Raw genomic sequence first — 18,514 nt, forward strand, 5'->3', positions numbered from 1 at the left:
ATACATTGATGTTGATTCCCTCCAGGAACAAATCTAGGTCTTCTCTCGTACTCCTGCAGTTGAACAAGATGTCATCAATGAACCTGTGCCAGAGTACCAAGCCTGCCCCCAGCATGGGCAAGATCTTCTCACATTCCCATTGTGCCATAAATAAGTTTGCATAGCTGGGGGCAAACCTGGTACCCATAGCAGTCCCTCTGATCTGGAGGTAGTAGTCGAGATTGTACGCAAAATAATTGTGGGTTAAGATAAAATTGACCCCTTCTGCTATAAATTCAACTTGTTCCTCAGGGAAATTGCTGTGTATTCTTAGCTGAGTTTTTAGTGCTTGTATTCCTTGATTATGATTTATAACCGTATAGAGCGAACTCACATCAAGTGTCCCCAGTATCCAGTCAGCTTCATATTTGAGTCCCTCCACTATTTTGATTACGTCCCTGATATATGAAAAGTTCTTCTTTACGCTGGGTTGCAGATGTTTGTCTATATACTCTGACAGGTTAGAAGTGAGTGGTCCTATGCCAGAGATGATTGGCCTCCCTGGAGGATTGAACTGATGTTTGTGTACTTTAGGGAGGCAGTAAAATACTGGTAGCCGTTGTGGAGTAGTAGTGATGTATTTAAACTCCTGCTCGTTTAAAATTCCTTGCTCCCAACCATCTTTGACATATTTTCCCAATTCCATATTATATTCTTTAGGCTACTTTCACACTAGCGTTCGGGCGGATCCGTTCTGAACGGATCCGCTCATATTAATGCAGACGGAGGCTCTGTTCAGTACGGATCCGTCTGCATTAATAACTTTAAAAAAGTGCGCAAGTAGCCTGCGCGGATCCGTTCAGACTTTCAATGTAAAGTCAATGGGGGACGGATCCGCTTGAAGATTGAGTCAATTGGTGACATCTTCAAGCGGATCCGTTCCCATTGACTTACATTGTAAGTCTGAACGGATCCGCACGCCTCCGCACGGCCAGGCGGACACCCGAACGCTGCAAGCAGCGTTCAGCTGTCCGCCTGTCCGTGCGGAGGCGAGCGGAGCGGAGGCTGAACGCCGCCAGACTGATGCAGTCTGAGCGGATCCGCTCCATTCAGACTGCATCAGGGCTGGACGGCTGCGTTCGGGTCCGCTCGTGAGCTCCTTCAAACGGAGCTCACGAGCGGACCGACGAACGCTAGTGTGAAAGTAGCCTTAGTGGGGTCTCTCATCAGTCTGGAATATGTGGTGGCGTCTGACAATTGTCTAAGGCATTCCTCCTCATATTTTTGTGTTTCCAGTATGACGATGGCCCCTCCCTTATCAGCAGGTCTAATGGTGATATTCTCCTGCTTTTGAAGTTGTTTTATCGCCTGTATTTCCTGTTCCCATTTTTTGCGTTTACTTTCAACTTTCTTATATCTTTTTCTACAGATTTTTTTAAAAGCTGCAATCTCCTGTCCTATTTGTTGTCCCGGGTACATTTTGCTCCTTGGTTTTAAACTAGTGTGGATGTATGTATTATTTTCTGTAGAATTTCCAATTATGGGATTCCTCATAAAATGTTTTTTTGAGGCATAATTTTCTGATGAATTTTTCTATTCCAATGTAAATGTCAAATTTATTGGGCTGTGTTGTTGGTGCAAATTTTAATCCCTTGTTCAGTAAACTAGTTTGTGTTGGAGTGAGTGCTGTGTGACTTAAGTTAATAATCGAGTCTGTCTCTGTATGTGTTCTTATTCTCTGTGATCCCTCCTTCTTCCTTTTCCCCTTTCCCCTTCTGGTTCTCTTTGGTCTCTTTCGTTATGGTAATATTGGCATAAAGCCTTTGTAAATGTCCCTCAGGATGATCTGGATAGACTTAGTAATAAGTAATATAAAGCCCATCAGTAGATTTGTCAGAAGTGTTGTTGACTGCCTTTAATAATTCGCTGGATTTATCTTTATTTAATATGTAGCAGTTATCTGCTCCACTATCAGAATCTTCACACATAACTTCACCCTTAGAAAGTCTGAAGAAGAACCATGAGTGAGAGACCTGGAATCCACCATTTGACATTTACCGCTGTGAGGCTGGGATATTAAAAGCTACAGATGAAAAGATCAGCTTTTCCTTGTCCTCTTCTGATCCCTAGCATTAGAAATCTAAAAGTAACAAAGGAAACAACCTTAGGACTTTGCCCCAAATACCGTAAACACCTGATTGCACAAGCAGCAAGGACAACACTTCCAGCGAGTACAATAGACTCTGCTGCCTTGTCATAAGTGCGACCGACGAGCGCTCCACAGCTTAAATCCCCCGAAATAAGAGCAGAAAGGCAGCGCAATTGTGCAGTCTGCTTCCCAGAGGCATAGCGTGAACTGTGCTTGTGACGCAACATCCAAGGGACATGTGACTAGGACGTCACAGAGGGAAGCGACCCCAAGGAAATAAGGTCAGAAGTGGGGACTTGCTGCAATAGAAAAAAAATGTCAGTCACTTGTTGTCTGTTAGGCTGGGTTCACAAGTGACTGAAAATCCAGCAGAAAAATTGACTGCAGTTTTTACTGCATTTCTGCAGCAAAAAATGCACAAAAACCTCAACAAATCCCTCTGTATTACATGCTGTTTTTGCTGCAGAAAAGCCAGCGGGATTTTACTCTTTCCATTGAGAAGGGTGGAATCTGCAAAAGAAATCCACTGTATAAATTGACATGCTGCAGATTTTATATCAACAATACCGCAGCTTTTCCGCACAAAACTCTGATGCATCAAATACAAAGCTAATCAGTCACGTGTGACCCGCGCCTTAGGGGGTTTTATAGGGAATCTGACTGTCAATTAAAAGGGTTGTCACACAAATAATATTCTACAGTTTTAAAACCAGCACCCGGATCTGAATACTTTTGTAATTGCATGTAATAAAAAATTTAGCATAGTCACTGAGTTATTCAATACAATGTATCTGTATAGCGCCACCTGTTATTTGTTTTTTTTCTTACTTCTTTGTCCATCTCGCTGAGAAGGTCACACATGCTCAGTTTCAACCTTTAACTGTCTCCTGAGCTGTGATAGGGAGAGCTGAGACACGCCCCTTACCTGCAGCAGAATAGACACTCCTCCTTAAGCTTTCAACTTGATATAAAGCTAACAGAGCAATGAATGGGGAGATCTCTGGACCCATGTGAGGTCCAGGGCTGGTTCTAGCTTTGTTAGAAAGAGATTGTCATGTACTATATGATGTCTGATTTTAATTCTTTATATTAGTCATGGGATAACTCCTTTAATCTTTATTGAATACTCTGTTGTTCCTCTGTCCAGTAGGGGAAGTTTAAACCTTAACTCCTTGGTGACCATGAATATGTTAATTACATGGCGTAATAACTAATGTGCATTTCTTTTAGGCTCAACATGAGCTATTTTGGACTCAAGGTGGGTTTGAGAAAATTACGGGACGCGGTGAAGATCCTTCAGATGGTTGAGCCTCGATGGGGTCTGAGCCCCTTATCAATAACCTGTAGATTTATGAGTCAAGCAAAGGACCCGCCACTCACTGCAGAAAGGTACGGAGTATCCCGTCTGCCTTTTTCAGAGATCTCAGATGAAGATATCCGGCACTTTCAGAAAATAATCCCTGGTAGAGTTGTCACTCATGAAGGCGACTTGAAAGCTCATAACATTGACTGGTTACGAACAGTGAGAGGTAAGGAATTACTTTTATATGTACCGTATGCTTTAAAAGGGTGAGATATGGCAATACTATAGGGTAAGAAGCTAAATGCACAATGTCCACAAGTTGTCTCTAGCATTTGTATCTCACACCACATGGTAGGCACCAATTTTACTTGTGACGTTCTACATCTGGGGGCCTTGACCCACCCAGGAAATGTGACATGGAAGAAGAGTGCAGGGCCATACAGGTAAAGCATTCACTGCTATATTTGGAGCACATAAGAAGATAACAAGCACACAAGCTGTATAGTATACCTTGTATTCTCCACTCTTGTACACCAGCACAGTGATATTATCATCACAGAATTAGGGCTCATGCACACGACCGTATGTATTCTGCTGTCTGCAAAAAACGGATCCGCAAAAAATACAGATGATGTCCTTGTGCATTCCGTATTTTGCGGAACGGAACAGCTGGCCCCGTAAAGCGGACAATAATAGGACATGTTCTATTTTTGGGTGGAACGGAAATACGGACATACGGAAACGGTATGCACAAGGAGTAACTTCAGTTTTTTTGCAGACCCATTAAAATGAATGCCTTCTGCATATGGTCCGCAAAAGGTTCCTTACTACTGGTAAATGTGGAGATATTCTTATATGTGGAGAATAAATATACACCTGTAAATATGGCTTTAGTTTTCTTATGTTATACTATGTACATTTTTCAGGACGTAGCAAAGTACTTTTAAAACCTCGGACTACAGAAGAGGTGTCCCAGATCCTGAAGTAAGTGTTTCCGTTCTATAACTACACATTACAGTGGGCAATATGTACATAGCTCTGTGTAATAATACGTACCTGCTTGAATGTGTCCTCTCTCCTGACAGGTCTGCTTTAGTAAGCAATTGTATTCTATATGAAATAACAGTTCTGGAGCACCTTTTCTTAAAACTATATTATGCACTATTCCTATATTATTTCTGCTAGAAGCTTTGAGTACAGGTCCAACTGGGTGTTACCTGTGGTCGGTGTGTTCCTGCAGAGACTGACACTGGCAGCACTGATTGGATAGTTTCAGACTGTGCTGGAACACACCCTTAGCTGGTAATTTGTCGCATTAACCCTTTCCACCCTGGGCCAGTTTTCACCTTTCTGTCCAGGCCATTTTTTGCAAATCTGACATGTGTCACTTTAAAACGCTTTTACTTATCCCAGCCATTCTGAGATTGGTAAAATTGAGTAAAAATATTTCATTTTTATTTATAAAAAAATATTAAAAATGTACTAAAAATGTTTAAATTTAAATTTCTCTACTTTTATAATAGATAGTAATAACTCCAATAAATAGTTATTAATTTACATTCATGTTTGGATTATTTTGTGAATGCCTTTTTATTTTTTGGTGACGTTAGAAGGCTATTCAAGCTATTCAAAACTGATTTTACTAACTTTGTTAACCCTTTAGGTGCCCCACGAGAATTAAATGAAAATGGAAATTAAATTTCAAAATGTAACTATTTTTAGCAGATTTTAAATTTTAATCTATTTTTTCTGCAACACATCAAGGGTTAACAGCCAAACAAAACTCAAAATATATTACCCTGAATCAGGAGTTTACATAAACACTCAATGTGTGTTCAGAAACTGATGTATGGGTGCACAGCAGGCTTCAGAGTGGAAGGAGCACCATATTCTTGTTGCTGACCGCGCATTTGCACTTGCACTTTATTATCTTTTCAGTCCACCAATCATGCACCGCCAGCCCTAGTTTTTTTTTTTTTTAACCCCTTAACGACCCAGGACGAGAATGCTCGTCCTAAATCGCCGGCACTTAGCGCTAGAGGACGAGCATTCTTGTCCTGCGACCCTTCTCTTCCCCCACGTGCGGTGCCGTGATCAGCGGCAGAGATCCGGCTGTTACTGACAGCCGGATCCCTGCTGCATCCACCAGCATTGATGATGATGCCGATGTCGGTGGATTAACCCCTCATATGCTGCGGTCAGCGCTGACCGCGGCATATGGGAGGTTTGCGCCCCTCACCTCATCCATCGGTCCCCGCGCTGCTGTGGCGGGGACTCGATGGTTACCATGGCAGCCCCAAGCCATTCCAAGGCTTGGGGCCTGGCATGTACGGAGGCCTAAGAGGCCCAGCACCCAGGCTAGGTCTCCTAGGCAACTGTTAGCGTCTTACAGTGTAAGACACAGTTCAATACAAGCACAATACAGATGTATCGTGCTGCATTGAAACAGGGATCAGACCCTGTAATGTTGAAGTCCCAGAGTGGGAGAGATAATAAAGTGGAATTAAAAAAAAAAAAAAATTACACTTTTACAAAAAAAAAAGGTTCAAGTAAAAAAAAAAAATGCGTCCTTTTCCAGAAATAAAGTACAATTTTTTTTTAATTTTAAATAGGGAAAAGACATATAGACATATTAGGCATTGTCGCGTCTGTATCGACCGGCTCTATAAACATATCACATGACCTAACCCCTAAGATGAAAACCATAAAAAATTGAAAACTGTGCTAAATAAACAATTTTTTTGTCACCTTACATCACATAAAGTACAACAGCAAGCGATCAAAAAGGCGTACGCCCACCAAAATAGTACCAATCTAACCGTCACCTCATCTCACAAAAAAAGGAGCCTCTACCTGAGACAATCGCCCAAAAAAAAAAAAAAAAAACTATGGCTCAGAATATGGAGACACTAAAACATTCATTTTTTTGTTTTAAAAAAGCTGTTATTGTGTAAAACTTACATAAAAAAAGTATACATTAGGTATCGCCGCTTCCATTTCGACCGGCTCTTTAAAAATATCACATGACCTAACCCCTTAGGTGAACACTGTAAACAATTAAAAATAAAAACTGTGCTAAATAAACAGTTTTTGTCACCTTACATCACAAAAAGTGTAATAGCAAGCGATCAAAAAGTCATATTTTCCCAGAAATAGTGCCAATCAAACCGTCATCTCATCCCGCAAAAAATAAGACCCTATCTAAGATAATCGCCCAAAAAATTAAAAAACTATAGCTCCCAGACTATAGAGACACTAAAACATTCTTTTTTTTGTTTTAAAATGAAATCATTGTGTAAAACTTGCATAAATAAAAAAATTGTATACATATTAGGTATCGCCCCGTCCGTGACAACCTGCTCTATAAAAATACCACATGATCTAACCTGTCAGATGAATGTTGTAAATAACAAACAAAAAAAAGGAAAACGGTGCCAATTTCTTGTTACCTTGCCTCACGAAAAGTGTAATATAGAGCAACCAAAAATCATATGTACGCTAAACTAGTACCAACAAAACTTCCACCCTATCCCGTAGTTTCTTAAATGGGGTCACTTTTTTGGAGTTTCTACTCTAGGGGTGCATCAGGGGGGCTTCAAATGGGACATTGTGTCAAAAAAACAGTCCAGCAAAATCTGCCTTCCAAAAACCGTATGGCATTCCTTTCCTTCTGCGCCCTGCCGTGTGCCTGTACAGCAGTTAACGACCACATATGGGGTGTTTCTGTAAACTACAGAATCGGGGCCATAAATATTACATTTTGTTTGGCTGTTAACCCTTGGTTTGTAACTGGCAAAAAAAATATTAAAATGGAAAATCTGCCAAAAAAGTTAAATTTTTAAATTGTATCTTTATTTTCCATTAATTCTTGTGGAACACCTAAAGGGTTAACGACATTTGTAAAATCAGTTTTGAATACCTTGAGGGGTGTAGTTTCTAGAATGGCATCATTTTTGGGTGGTTTCTATTATGTAAGCTTCACAAAGTGACCAGACCTGAACTGGTCCTTAAAAAGTTGGTTTTTGAACATTTCTGAGAAATTTCAAGATTTACTTCTAAACTTCTAAGCCTTGTAACATCCCCCAAAAATAAAATGTCATTCCCAGAATGATCCAACATGAAGTAGACAAATGGGAAATGTAAAGTAATAACTATATTTATAGGTATTAATATGTATTATAGAAGTAGAGAAATTGAAACTTGGAAATTTGCTAATTTTTCATTTTTTTTTGCAAATGTGGTATTTTTTTTATAAATAAAAATGCATTTTTTGGACTCCATTTTACCAGTGTCATGAAGTACAATATGTGACGAAAAAACAACCTCAGAATGGCCTGGATAAGTCAAAGCGTTTTAAAGTTATCACCACATAAAGTGACACTGGTCAGATTTGCAAAAAATGGCCTGGTCCTGAAGGTGAAAATGAGCCCGGTCCTTAAGGGGTTAATATTGTTTTTAATCCTGTGTTTTGTCAATCATGTGTATTACAGTGATTATGATAAAATTTTGTATGGTATGGGTATGGTATGATTATATCTTGTATTATTTCATGTGATTTAGTGAGTATCCATATATTATTTTTGGTACTGACTTCTTGGTTAAGGGCAAATCTAAGGCCTCATGCACACGACCGCTGTTTGGGTCCGCAAAACGGACAAGAATAGGCAGTTATATCAATGGCCTTCCGTTCTGCAAATTGCGGAAGGCACACAGGCGGCTTCCGTTTTTTACAGACCCGCCGTTTGCGGACCGCAAAAAACGGCACGGGTCGTGTGCATGTAGCCTAATGCGGATGAGTTCTGTTGAAAGGGGAGAGTACTACTTACCCAAGGACTGGTGTTCTTGGAGATTAAATCAGGGGAGGACATGTTTGCTGTGCATAACTGTCTTGGCTGCTCCAGTATCAATCAAAAACGTGACTACTTCTGTATCACCCACAGTGAGGGGTGGTGTAGTGCATTTAGTTTTAGGAAGATGAAAGCGGAGGGTTTAAATCAATCAATACAGGGACAGTGAGAGGGAATATGTGCAATAGTAGGTGTATGTGTGTGATATAGACACCTAGTGCCTGAATTGTGTGTGTATAGAAGATACTCTGTATCAGTGTGCTTGATCTGGTAGCCACATTGTATCGGACTGAGCAATGTAGGCTTGCGTGAATATGTATTCAGCAGTGTGTGTTTATAATATGCAAGCCAATTGACAAGAGAATGCAGCTTACAAGAATAATGAAGCTGCATGATAACAGACTCAGATAATGTGGTCTATCTGAGCAGCTCTGACATTTAATAGAATTATCATGGTTATAGAATAGCATTGGTAGCGCACACCTCAGACCAAATACAACTGGTGTATTTGCACCCCCACCCAATATAATATCTGCTGACTAGTAGCAGAGAGTGTATAAAGAAAGCACTATATAGTGTAAATAGACTCTAAGAGTTGTGACAGTGAATAAATACTCATAATAACACCCAGGACCGGTGCTATAATACGGCAGACCAAGCAGCTGCCTTAGGGCGCAGAAAATTAAACTTATTTTTTTTAAATACCCTGTATTTTTTCGCCCCTGGGTCTTATGGGGCGAATACTAATGAAGCGCTTCCATTTTGGAAGCGCTTCATTAATACTGGAGGACCGGGAAGCGGTGAAGGATCTGTACTCACCACTTCCTGGTCCTCCGCTCGGCTGTCTGCTGTGCAGGGCTGCGCACCATGTGACCTCACTGTGCGCAGAGATCCAGGAAGAAGAGAGAGAGCGCTGGTGGTGCAGAGCGTCGGCGTCCAGGGGCAGGAGAGGTAAGTTTTTTTTATTTGCGCTAACATGGGGGGGCATGATGGCTGACATGGGGGGGCATGATGGCTGACATGGGGGGGGGGCATGATGGCTGACATGGGGGGGGGCATGATGGCTGACATGGGGGGGCATGATGGCTGACATGGGGGGGGGGCATGATGGCTGACATGGGGGGGGGCATGATGGCTGACATGGGGGGGGGCATGATGGCTGACATGGGGGGGGCATGATGGCTGACATGGGGGGGGGCATGATGGCTGACATGGGGGGGGCATGATGGCTGACATGGGGGGGGCATGATGGCTGACATGGGGGGGGCATGATGGCTGACATGGGGGGGGCATGATGGCTGACATGGGGGGGGCATGATGGCTGACATGGGGGGGGCATGATGGCTGACATGGGGGGGGCATGATGGCTGACATGGGGGTCTGATCTGAGGCATTGGGGGGTCTGTTCTGAGCACAGAGGAGAAGCCAGCTGCTGCAGACGGGACCAGGGCCAGGTGAGCTGCGAGGGGGGGGGGGGGGGGGGGCGCCAAAATGTAGCTTCGCTTGTGTTGGCAAAAATCTTTGCACCTGCACAGATAACACCACACAAACTAAATAAAAATAGTTTTTAAACACAATAGTTTATTTAAACACAAAAAGGAGAGTTCATGCACAAATATCTCCCTCCCTCCAGTTATTAACAATAACCATTGGTGACCCTGTTCCACTATCCTCTGATAGTTTTATTTACACACGATTTTCCTTTTTTCCACATTTTATAAAGTTTTAAGGATGACAAAATAAAGATGTAGTTTTAATTTGTACATATATTTGGTTGGGACCCCTAACGGGATTTCTTTTTGGTCAGTTGACCGTTTGGTACCCAGAGTGAGGGATATTATTGGGGCTGGACTTGAAGCTGCTAAAATGTTTAAAAGCACAGCCGATACTGGATTGCCTGTTTCCTAATCTTGGTCTAACTTCCCCCCCCCCCCCCCTTACCTGTCTTTGTGTTGTCCTCATGACAAAAACATGGATGTCTATGGGGATGAACAGTGATCCGGGCATGGTCAACACAAAATACAATCCTCTCTTGTGTGGACTAGGAGTAACACACACAGCACAACTCTCTCTCTCCTGGGTTCTGGGTCCTGCAGACTCTGCTGGTCCATCGCCCAGGACCCTTATAGGGTGGCAAACTTACTTTTTTCTCACTTCAATGAGGTGTTTGTCATCAGGGCTGGGGCAACGCCCGAGGAACACTACCTGTGGTTGGCACCACTGAACCACCTAATGCTGTTTGATGTTACTCTACATTTTGGTTTACAGAAGTACCCAGCTTTTCCTAATGTGAAATTTTAATAGACTGAAACACAGGACTTTTCATCTTTCCTGGGGGTGTCTTCAGGGGATGGGCACAAGGGCTGTTGTCTGTGACGTCCACCCTGTCCTCCTCCCTCTCCTCTAAGTCATCTAAGTCCACCCCTTTGGTCGGACAGTGTGATCCTCCCTCTTTCAGTCAGTATTGTCTGGACTGTTCATGAGGACAGATCTCTGATGTTAGCACAACATTCAACGTATAACGCGTAACTACAAGCATCTAAATGAACAGATTTCACAATACAGACATGAACACATGAAGGGCCCATAAGAAACATTTAATTGTCTTCAAATAAAAAAAAAATGTAGAGCTCAATCAAAACTTTTGGCACCAATAAAAACCGAAAATCTTCCAAGAAAAATAAAATAAAAATCCCTGACGTGCATATTATACAAAAACCAAATATCCTACTCCATTCACATTTTCATTTGTGCATTTCTTGCTGCAGCATCACTTATTCATTTTCACAAACGGCTCATAACCACTCCCTTATGTGAAGTATGGACTGCACACACAGCTCTGCTAAGCATCCATCAGTCTCAACTCAACTCAAAGTCACACCCACTCACATTCCACTGAATCTTTTCTTGCTTCCATCCCAGCCACACAGTTTTCTTTGTTTCATCATACAACTTGCAGCACAAACAAACACAGCTTTCCTGGAAACAGATACACACCACACCCAGAATTGTTGATGATCTCTGTTGCTGTTCTGCTGTTATTTCCAACACCTTCTGGTCTTCACTCTGTGATTAATCAAAATCTTATAACAAGACAGCATACAAGTTATAATCATGCAATAATTTTTGTTTAACCCAAATCATCTTATATGCCACGTGGTCTTAATTGGTGTTGCACACATATCAGAATTTTTGTTTAAAGCTGGAGGTCAGCTGCTTGGGGAAGAAGAAAGAAAATTATTAAGCAAGCTTCACCTTTCTTCGTCTTGCAAAAGGTTATTACACATATCACATTACTTACTCCGCATAGCATATTCCCCTCCCCCTTCTTCATAGTCACCTTTGTATTGCCTGCATCTCTTATGTAAGGAATGTTTGCCTAGCAGACTATTTGCTTCTCTGTTAAAGCTGGGGGATGGAAATTAGCCCACCACGGCTGCCAGCCCCCCTTTTTCTGACTCTTATCTCTCAAGGAGACATCCAACTTTCCTGAGACTTCGGTATTATCACAGAGCCAGACAGACTAGGAGGATGGGGCAATAAAATACCACTATCCGTTTGTCTATATCCCTTAATAGCCCAGAAACACCAACCCTTGTTTAAAGGTAGGGCATTGGTCAAGGTTCGACCTTCTTCAAGCTTTTTCAACTTTATACATCTACCACACAATACTTTATCTTTCTGACCAGTCTGCAAGCTCTAACTTCACAGAGTCTTACAGACTTTCATCCCCGTTGCCAGCCAGGCGACCTGCTATCCGGTGCCACACTTAGCACCTAGCTAACTTTCATCACTCAACTTTCCCCGACATCGCTGTTTTCCATATTTTCCATATTTCAACATTCAGTTCTCCATTAATATCACATCCTGTAATCCTCATCAACTTCCTATAGTTTTTCACATACCTATTCCCCTCTTTCATGGCTACTAGCTGGGGGGCTGTATATTCTCCTCCTTCATGAGACTGGCCCATTTCAACTGCAATGTTTTAGACTGACACACACAAAACAGAGGAGCGAACAGGCACCTTTAAACCTTTCCTCCGCAGACAAAGAATTCACCCTCCCCTCTGGTTGGCTCAATCTAACTATCACATCTGATTAGTCAGCCAGGACTTCCTCGCATCTAATCCTTATCAGATCAGGCGGCAATTCACCTCCGTACCTCTGGACCTTCTTCCGCACCTCTATCTGATAAGGTCAAGCGGCCGCGTCTATTTCTGATCAGATCAGGCGGCAATTCACCTCCGCACCTCTGGACCTTCTTCCGCACCTCTTTCTGATCAGATCAAGCAGACTTTACTTTGTCCCACACCTCGGTGCTACAGCGCCCTCCTCCAAACCAGGAGGTTACTATCCCCTCCCTTTGTCTGTGGTCTTACCGTCTGTGCTCAATTCACTCCTCAGACAATCACATGTATACATAAACACATATACACACTAGAGTGATCTATCAATTCAGACTATGGTTATATGAACCTCAAGCTTTCAGCACTTCAGCCAACTACTATACTCACATGGGTTCCACCATACAGCAGACTAAGCCACCAGGGCGTGATGAACTGAATAGCAGAGAGGCAGGTAAGATAAAGAGTTTTCTCACCTTTCTTTGAGGCCTTGGTTCTCCCCTCTCTTGCCGCTCGCCAAGTCCTGGGGGCCCCTGTCTGGCGGCAGTCGATGCTCGCTTCGCCTGGGACCCACGTTGGGCGCCAACTGTGAAGTTGCTTTTAATTAAAGCATTTAAGATTCACTCTGATGCTCCAAATCAAGGTACCCCCAAGGGGTTAATATCTACGCATGGCAGAGACATACAGTGACACAAAGGCAGGTCAAAGATGGTCTCTCTCTTTATTACAATGTGTGAAACAGTATATACTTCTTCAGGGGGGGAGGTTATCCCCCTCTGGCACTCGTGTCGTTTTTCACTTGCTCAGAAGGAAAAGAAGATAAGATAAAGAGATAACACTCTAGCATCTGCGCATTGTGCACTATCTTACGAACTTTGTTATGTCAGCTAGTGTAAATATCTGTAGGCAGAGGAGAAGTGAGGATGTGCTCAGCCCACAGTTCCATGCCCCCCTTCTTCTCTCTTAAGTGTTGTGTAAACAGACCTTCAGGAGCACAGGGGGAGGTGTGGCACTCCAGGCAAAAGCAGAGGTAGTTTATAGCAACGACATAAAAATCTCTAGTTTATACAGTCCTAGAGATACAGAAGATAGAATGATTTTCAGACATCTCTATCAACATCGCGGCTGATCTTCCCCCGGCGGACCTCCAGTCTTTGGCCCTGCAGATCTCTCCGGCGGGGAAGTACCTTTGCGAGGCCTCTTTGGACGCGGGCTCTCTCGTTGCCCGCTCATCCGCTCTCACGTTAGTCTTACGTACACCTTAAAGTCTGGGCTGTAGACTCCTCGTCAAAGAATTCCCTTACGAGGCTTCCCTTTTCGAGCTCTCTCCTGTTCGGTACTCGGCTGGACGAGATCATCTCTGAGGGCACGGACGGTAAAAGTACCCACCCCCTTGAACTCCTGTTTGCACTCCTTTCAACGTTTCTATGGCACACACCCGTTGGCAGGAGCGCCACCCAGGGTTTCCAATCAAGAGCAGAAGAGAAAACCGTCCTTTAAACCCCAACCAACCTGGCGCCTGAGAGCACAACTGGCCTGCGCCCCGGCCAATAGACGATCTTCAGCATGAAGGGGCACCCCCGCTCTCTCTAGGGGGGGGGGGGGGGTCGGCTCCTCCTTTTTCAGGAAGTTTGGCGGTCCCACATTTCCAACGAATGGGTATTCAAGATAGTAACCTCGAGTTGGCCTCCACCCCGCCGGCCTTTTTTCAGGCATTACAGTCCCTTTTCGCCCGGGGAGTGACCGGTGGAGCAGTTCACAGGTTTTTATTCAAACCTGTCTGTTGTCCCCAAGAAAGAGGGATCCGTTTGCCCGTTTCAAGACCTCAAGTTGCTGAACTGGTTTGTCAGAGTCCAGCACTTCAGGAAGGAGTCTCTCCTCTCCGTGGTTGCCTCTCTGGAACAGGGCTAGTTCCTTTCCTCGGTGGACATTCAGGACGCATACCTACACATTCCCATTGCTCCCGTGCACCAGCGTTTTCTTCGCTTTGCGGTGGAGTCTCACCACTACCAGTTCGTGGCTCTACCCTTTGGCCTAGCAACAGGACGGCAAGTATTTACGAAGATGCTCCCTCCTCTCCTCGCCCTTCTCCGTTCCAGGGGCATCACAGTGATCCCCTATCTGGACGACATCCTTGTCAAGGCTGCGACCTTCGGTCAGAATGAGGACAGTTTATTCATCCCCCTGGACGCCCTGGCACGTTTTGGCTGGCTGGTGAACTTCAAGAAGTCAGCACTGCATCCCAGCAGGCAAATTACTTTCCTCGGTATGATCCTCGACATGGCCGCAGCGACAGTCTGCCTCCTCTCAGACAAGTGGTTATCCCTTCAGCGATCTGTTCGTCTTCTGATCCAGAGCAGACGTCTATTGATCTGTTTTTGCAATGCGAGTGTTGGGCACAATAGTCTCTTCCTTCACGGCGCTTTTGTTTGCGCAATTTTACACTCTGGACACTCACAGTGGGCAATTTTGTCATCCTGGGACAAGACACCAAGTTCCTTGGACCATACCACTGCCCTTCCCCCACAGGTGTGGTTGGACCTCAGGTGGTGGCTCTCGACTCCAACCTTGGTCTCCGGCAAATCCTTTCTCACGGTCTCATGGTCGGTCATCACCAACGATGCCGGCCTCCTCGGATGGGGCGGAATCTTCCCACCTTGGACAGTCCAAGACAAATAATCTCTGTTGGAATCCAGACTGCCCATCAACATCCTGGAACTTTGGGCCATTAATTTGTCCCTGCTTCATTTGACTCCTCACCTGAGGGGACTGCCGGTCCGGATCCATTCGGGCAATGCCACAGCGGTGACGTACATAAATCACCAGGGGGGCACGCAATCGGGCCGTGATGGCGGAGTCGGACAAAATTCTAAATTTGTCGGAGGAACATGTACCAGCTCTATCGGTAGTCTACATTCCAGGAGTGGTGAATAGGATGGCGGACTTCCTCAGCCGGAAGACCGTGGACCTGGGCACGTGGTCTCTGCACCCAGAGGTGTTCGACTCCATCTGTCTCCAGTGGGGCCATCCGGACATGGATCTGATGGCATCCAGGATCAACCACAAGCTTCCCACCTTCATCTCGGTGACAGGAGACCCCCAGCCATGCGCAGTAGACGCACTGGTGGCCCCATGGGGCGGATTTTCCCTCCTGTATGCCTTCCCCCCTCTTCCTCTCCTACCCCGGGTCCTTCGCAGGATCAAGAGGGAGGGCATCCAGACGATTCTTATACCCCCAGATTGGCCGCGCCTAGACTGGTACACCGATCTCATCCTTTTTCTAGGAGAAGCTCCGTGGCCGCTTCTGCTTAGGGACGACCTTCTCTCTCAAGGACCCATTTTCCACGAGCATTTAGAATCGCTACGTTTGACGAAATGGCTATTGAAACCGCCATTCTGAAGCGGCGGGATTTTTCCAACAGAGTCATTCGCACCATGATTAAGGCCAGGAAGCTGACGTCGTCCAAGATATATCACAGGACTTGGAAGTCTTTCCTGCGCTTCTGTGCGGACCGTCACCTCGTTCCGTTTTTACCTTCCTACAATCCTCTCCTTTTTGCAAATGGGGCTGGATTTGGGTCTTGGGTCCCTAAAGGGGCAGGTGTCAGTGCGTGCAATCTTTTTTCCTGGAAAGTGGCTTTCCTGGTGGCAGTCACCTCCATCAGGCGCGTGTCGGAATTGGTGGCGCTCTCCTGTAGGGAGCCCTTTCTTATTCTGCACCAAGATAAGGTGGTGCTTCACCCTGTGCCTTCCTTTCTTTCGAAGGTAGTCTCCACCATCCATGTCAACGAGCACATCGTTCTTCTCTCATTTTGTCCCTTGGCTTTGCATTCTAGGGAACGGGCCCTCCACCAGCTGGACGTTGTTCATGCCCTGAGGATTTATTTATCTGCTACGGAGTAGTTTCGGCGTACCGACTCACTGTTCGTTATTCCTGAGGGTCCTCGCAAGGGTTTGGCAGTCTCCAAAGGAACGATTGCCAGGTGGATCCGCTTAGCCATTGCCGAGGGATATCGCTCCCGGAGCAAGGCTCTGCCCCTCCTTATCACAGCTCACTCGACCAGGGCGGTGGGCGCTTCTTGGGCCGGTTTCCACCAGGCTTCTGCTTTGCAGCAGGCAACCTGGTCTTTCTTGCACAAATTTACCAAGTTCTACCAGGTGCATACCTTTGTGTCAGCAGAAGCCGCTCTGGGTCGCAAGGTCTTGCGGGCTGTGGTCTGTTAGACTTCTGCGACTGTGTCTTCCATGGGTGTGTGGTTTCTTCCCTCCCGTGGACTGCTTTGTAATGTCCCACGGTCCTGTGTCCCCCAATGATAAAAACAAGATTTTTGTGGACTTACCTGTAAAATCTCTTTCTCGCTGAGTTCATTGGGGGACACAGCACCCACCCTTTGTTTTTTTCTTGAATTTTGCCACAGGTGACGGCAGTTGATTGATTGGTAGGGTCCTAAGTTTTGGATTCGGACCCACTGGTTATTGTAATATTATTTCATTTCTGATTTCTTTTCCTCCTACTGCTTGCGCACAAACTGATATGCTCTCTCCAGGCTGGAAGGGGGTATAGCCCGCGGGAGGAGCTAACACAGCAGCAGCTATACCCACGGTTCTGTGTCCCCCAAAGAACTCAGCGAGAAAGAGATTTTACAGGTGAGTCCACAAAAATCTGAAATTGACCTGCCGTGCTGATTTTCAAGTTCATAGTATGTCAATTGTCTTTCTTGTGCACATTTTACCCTTTTTAATGGAAGGGTGAGATCTGCAAAAAATCCACACCAAAAACCACATACAAAATGCACAAAAGCTGTACCAAAAACACAATAAATATTACAGATATATGTGTGTGTGTGTGTGTTTTTGGTGCAGACTTGGATTATCTGCACCGAGTGCATGTACCCTAAGGTTAGCCTGGCTGCTAGCTTTAGTCCCAGTGTTAGGACCCTCACTGATGTAATAGTTATCCCATATCTGTGGATAAGGGATAACTTAATGTAACCGGAATACTTCTTTAAGTGTGAAATAAAGAATTGTAATCACTGGGCTTAAGAAACAAGGGGTAGAGGATGACAATTATACCAGGAGTAGACCTGTGGGAGTAATCTAGTTGTGGTCACACAGCCTACCACTTTTTGAGGGTGGTATAACAAGAGAAATGTGCCTGATAAAGAAGACTTGTGTTCTTAATACAGTATTTGTTATTTTTCTAATTACTATTTTACCCCTTTTTACCTGATTAATTTTAATTATAGTGATACAGGTTAATTAGAGTGCAAAATAACTAATGCTCCACACAAAGACATGTTTCCTCATTTAGGCTATGTTCAAACTGTCCTATGTAAGTTTGAGCCAAGAAATGTTTCTGGTGTATAAGTTGAAAAGGCCCATAAACCTGACAGAAGCTAAAAGAGTTTTTTTTTTTTTTTGCTCCCACTAGACAGGTAGATGTCAATATTTCCTTTTCTGATGCACTTCCCTGTACAGTTGCCTGCCAAAAAAAAAAGACTATGGACAGCATATTAAATTGTAGGGTGATTAGTTGCACACCTTGGAGCCTTACTTTCAGCACCTCAGTCTGATGATTTTTCCATTGGTAGATATGAAGAAGCGATGATAATGCCTTGTATATTATATGGCCGTTTTTTTAAAAAAATTTTTTTATATGCCTGTTCCAAGTTCTATAATTATCATTACTAGATTCCTGTCCTTGTGCCTACAGGTATTGTAATCAAAGGGACCTGGCTGTAACCCCTCAGGGAGGAAACACAAGTCTAGTCGGAGGCAGTATCCCTGTGTTTGATGAGATCCTCATCTCCACTGCTCTCATGGACCAGGTGATCAGTTTTGATGACATTTCGGGTGAGTCACTGGATTCCTCTCCTTATCGTCTTGTTTGATTTTACCCTAAATATTATTCTGGTTCACCTCTGTCATCTTCCATTCTGTTGAATCAAATGTTTGTTGGGTGCATTGTGTATGGAGGTGCTGAGGTAGCAGTCATACCCAGGACCTACTGTCTGAGGGCTCCAGGGGCGGACTGGCCATGGACCCTACAGGGAAATTTCACGGTAGGCCGATGCCCAGAGTACAGGGACAGACTAGGAACCTAAAGTGGA

At 44.4% G+C, this 18,514-nt stretch overlaps 1 protein-coding gene across 2 annotated transcripts in view; it reads left to right on the top strand.

The window, feature by feature from the left end:
• Positions 1-18,514, top strand: part of D2HGDH (D-2-hydroxyglutarate dehydrogenase) — a 56,346-nt gene that overhangs the window by 29,734 nt on the left and 8,098 nt on the right. Inside the window, exons 1-4 of one of the 2 annotated variants that reach the window (XM_044291824.1) lie at positions 1,965-2,409; positions 3,359-3,657; positions 4,358-4,415; positions 18,118-18,257. In XM_044291824.1, the coding sequence (XP_044147759.1) occupies positions 3,366-3,657; positions 4,358-4,415; positions 18,118-18,257 (490 nt within the window). In that variant the 5' untranslated portion in view covers positions 1,965-2,409; positions 3,359-3,365. Of the gene's footprint in view, positions 1-1,964; positions 2,410-3,358; positions 3,658-4,357; positions 4,416-18,117; positions 18,258-18,514 lie in introns of those variants that run through there. The other variant, XM_044291825.1, reaches the window with a different exon arrangement.

This window comes from Bufo gargarizans, chromosome 4 (genome assembly GCF_014858855.1).
Source record: "Bufo gargarizans isolate SCDJY-AF-19 chromosome 4, ASM1485885v1, whole genome shotgun sequence".
Taxonomy (NCBI): domain Eukaryota; kingdom Metazoa; phylum Chordata; class Amphibia; order Anura; family Bufonidae; genus Bufo; species Bufo gargarizans.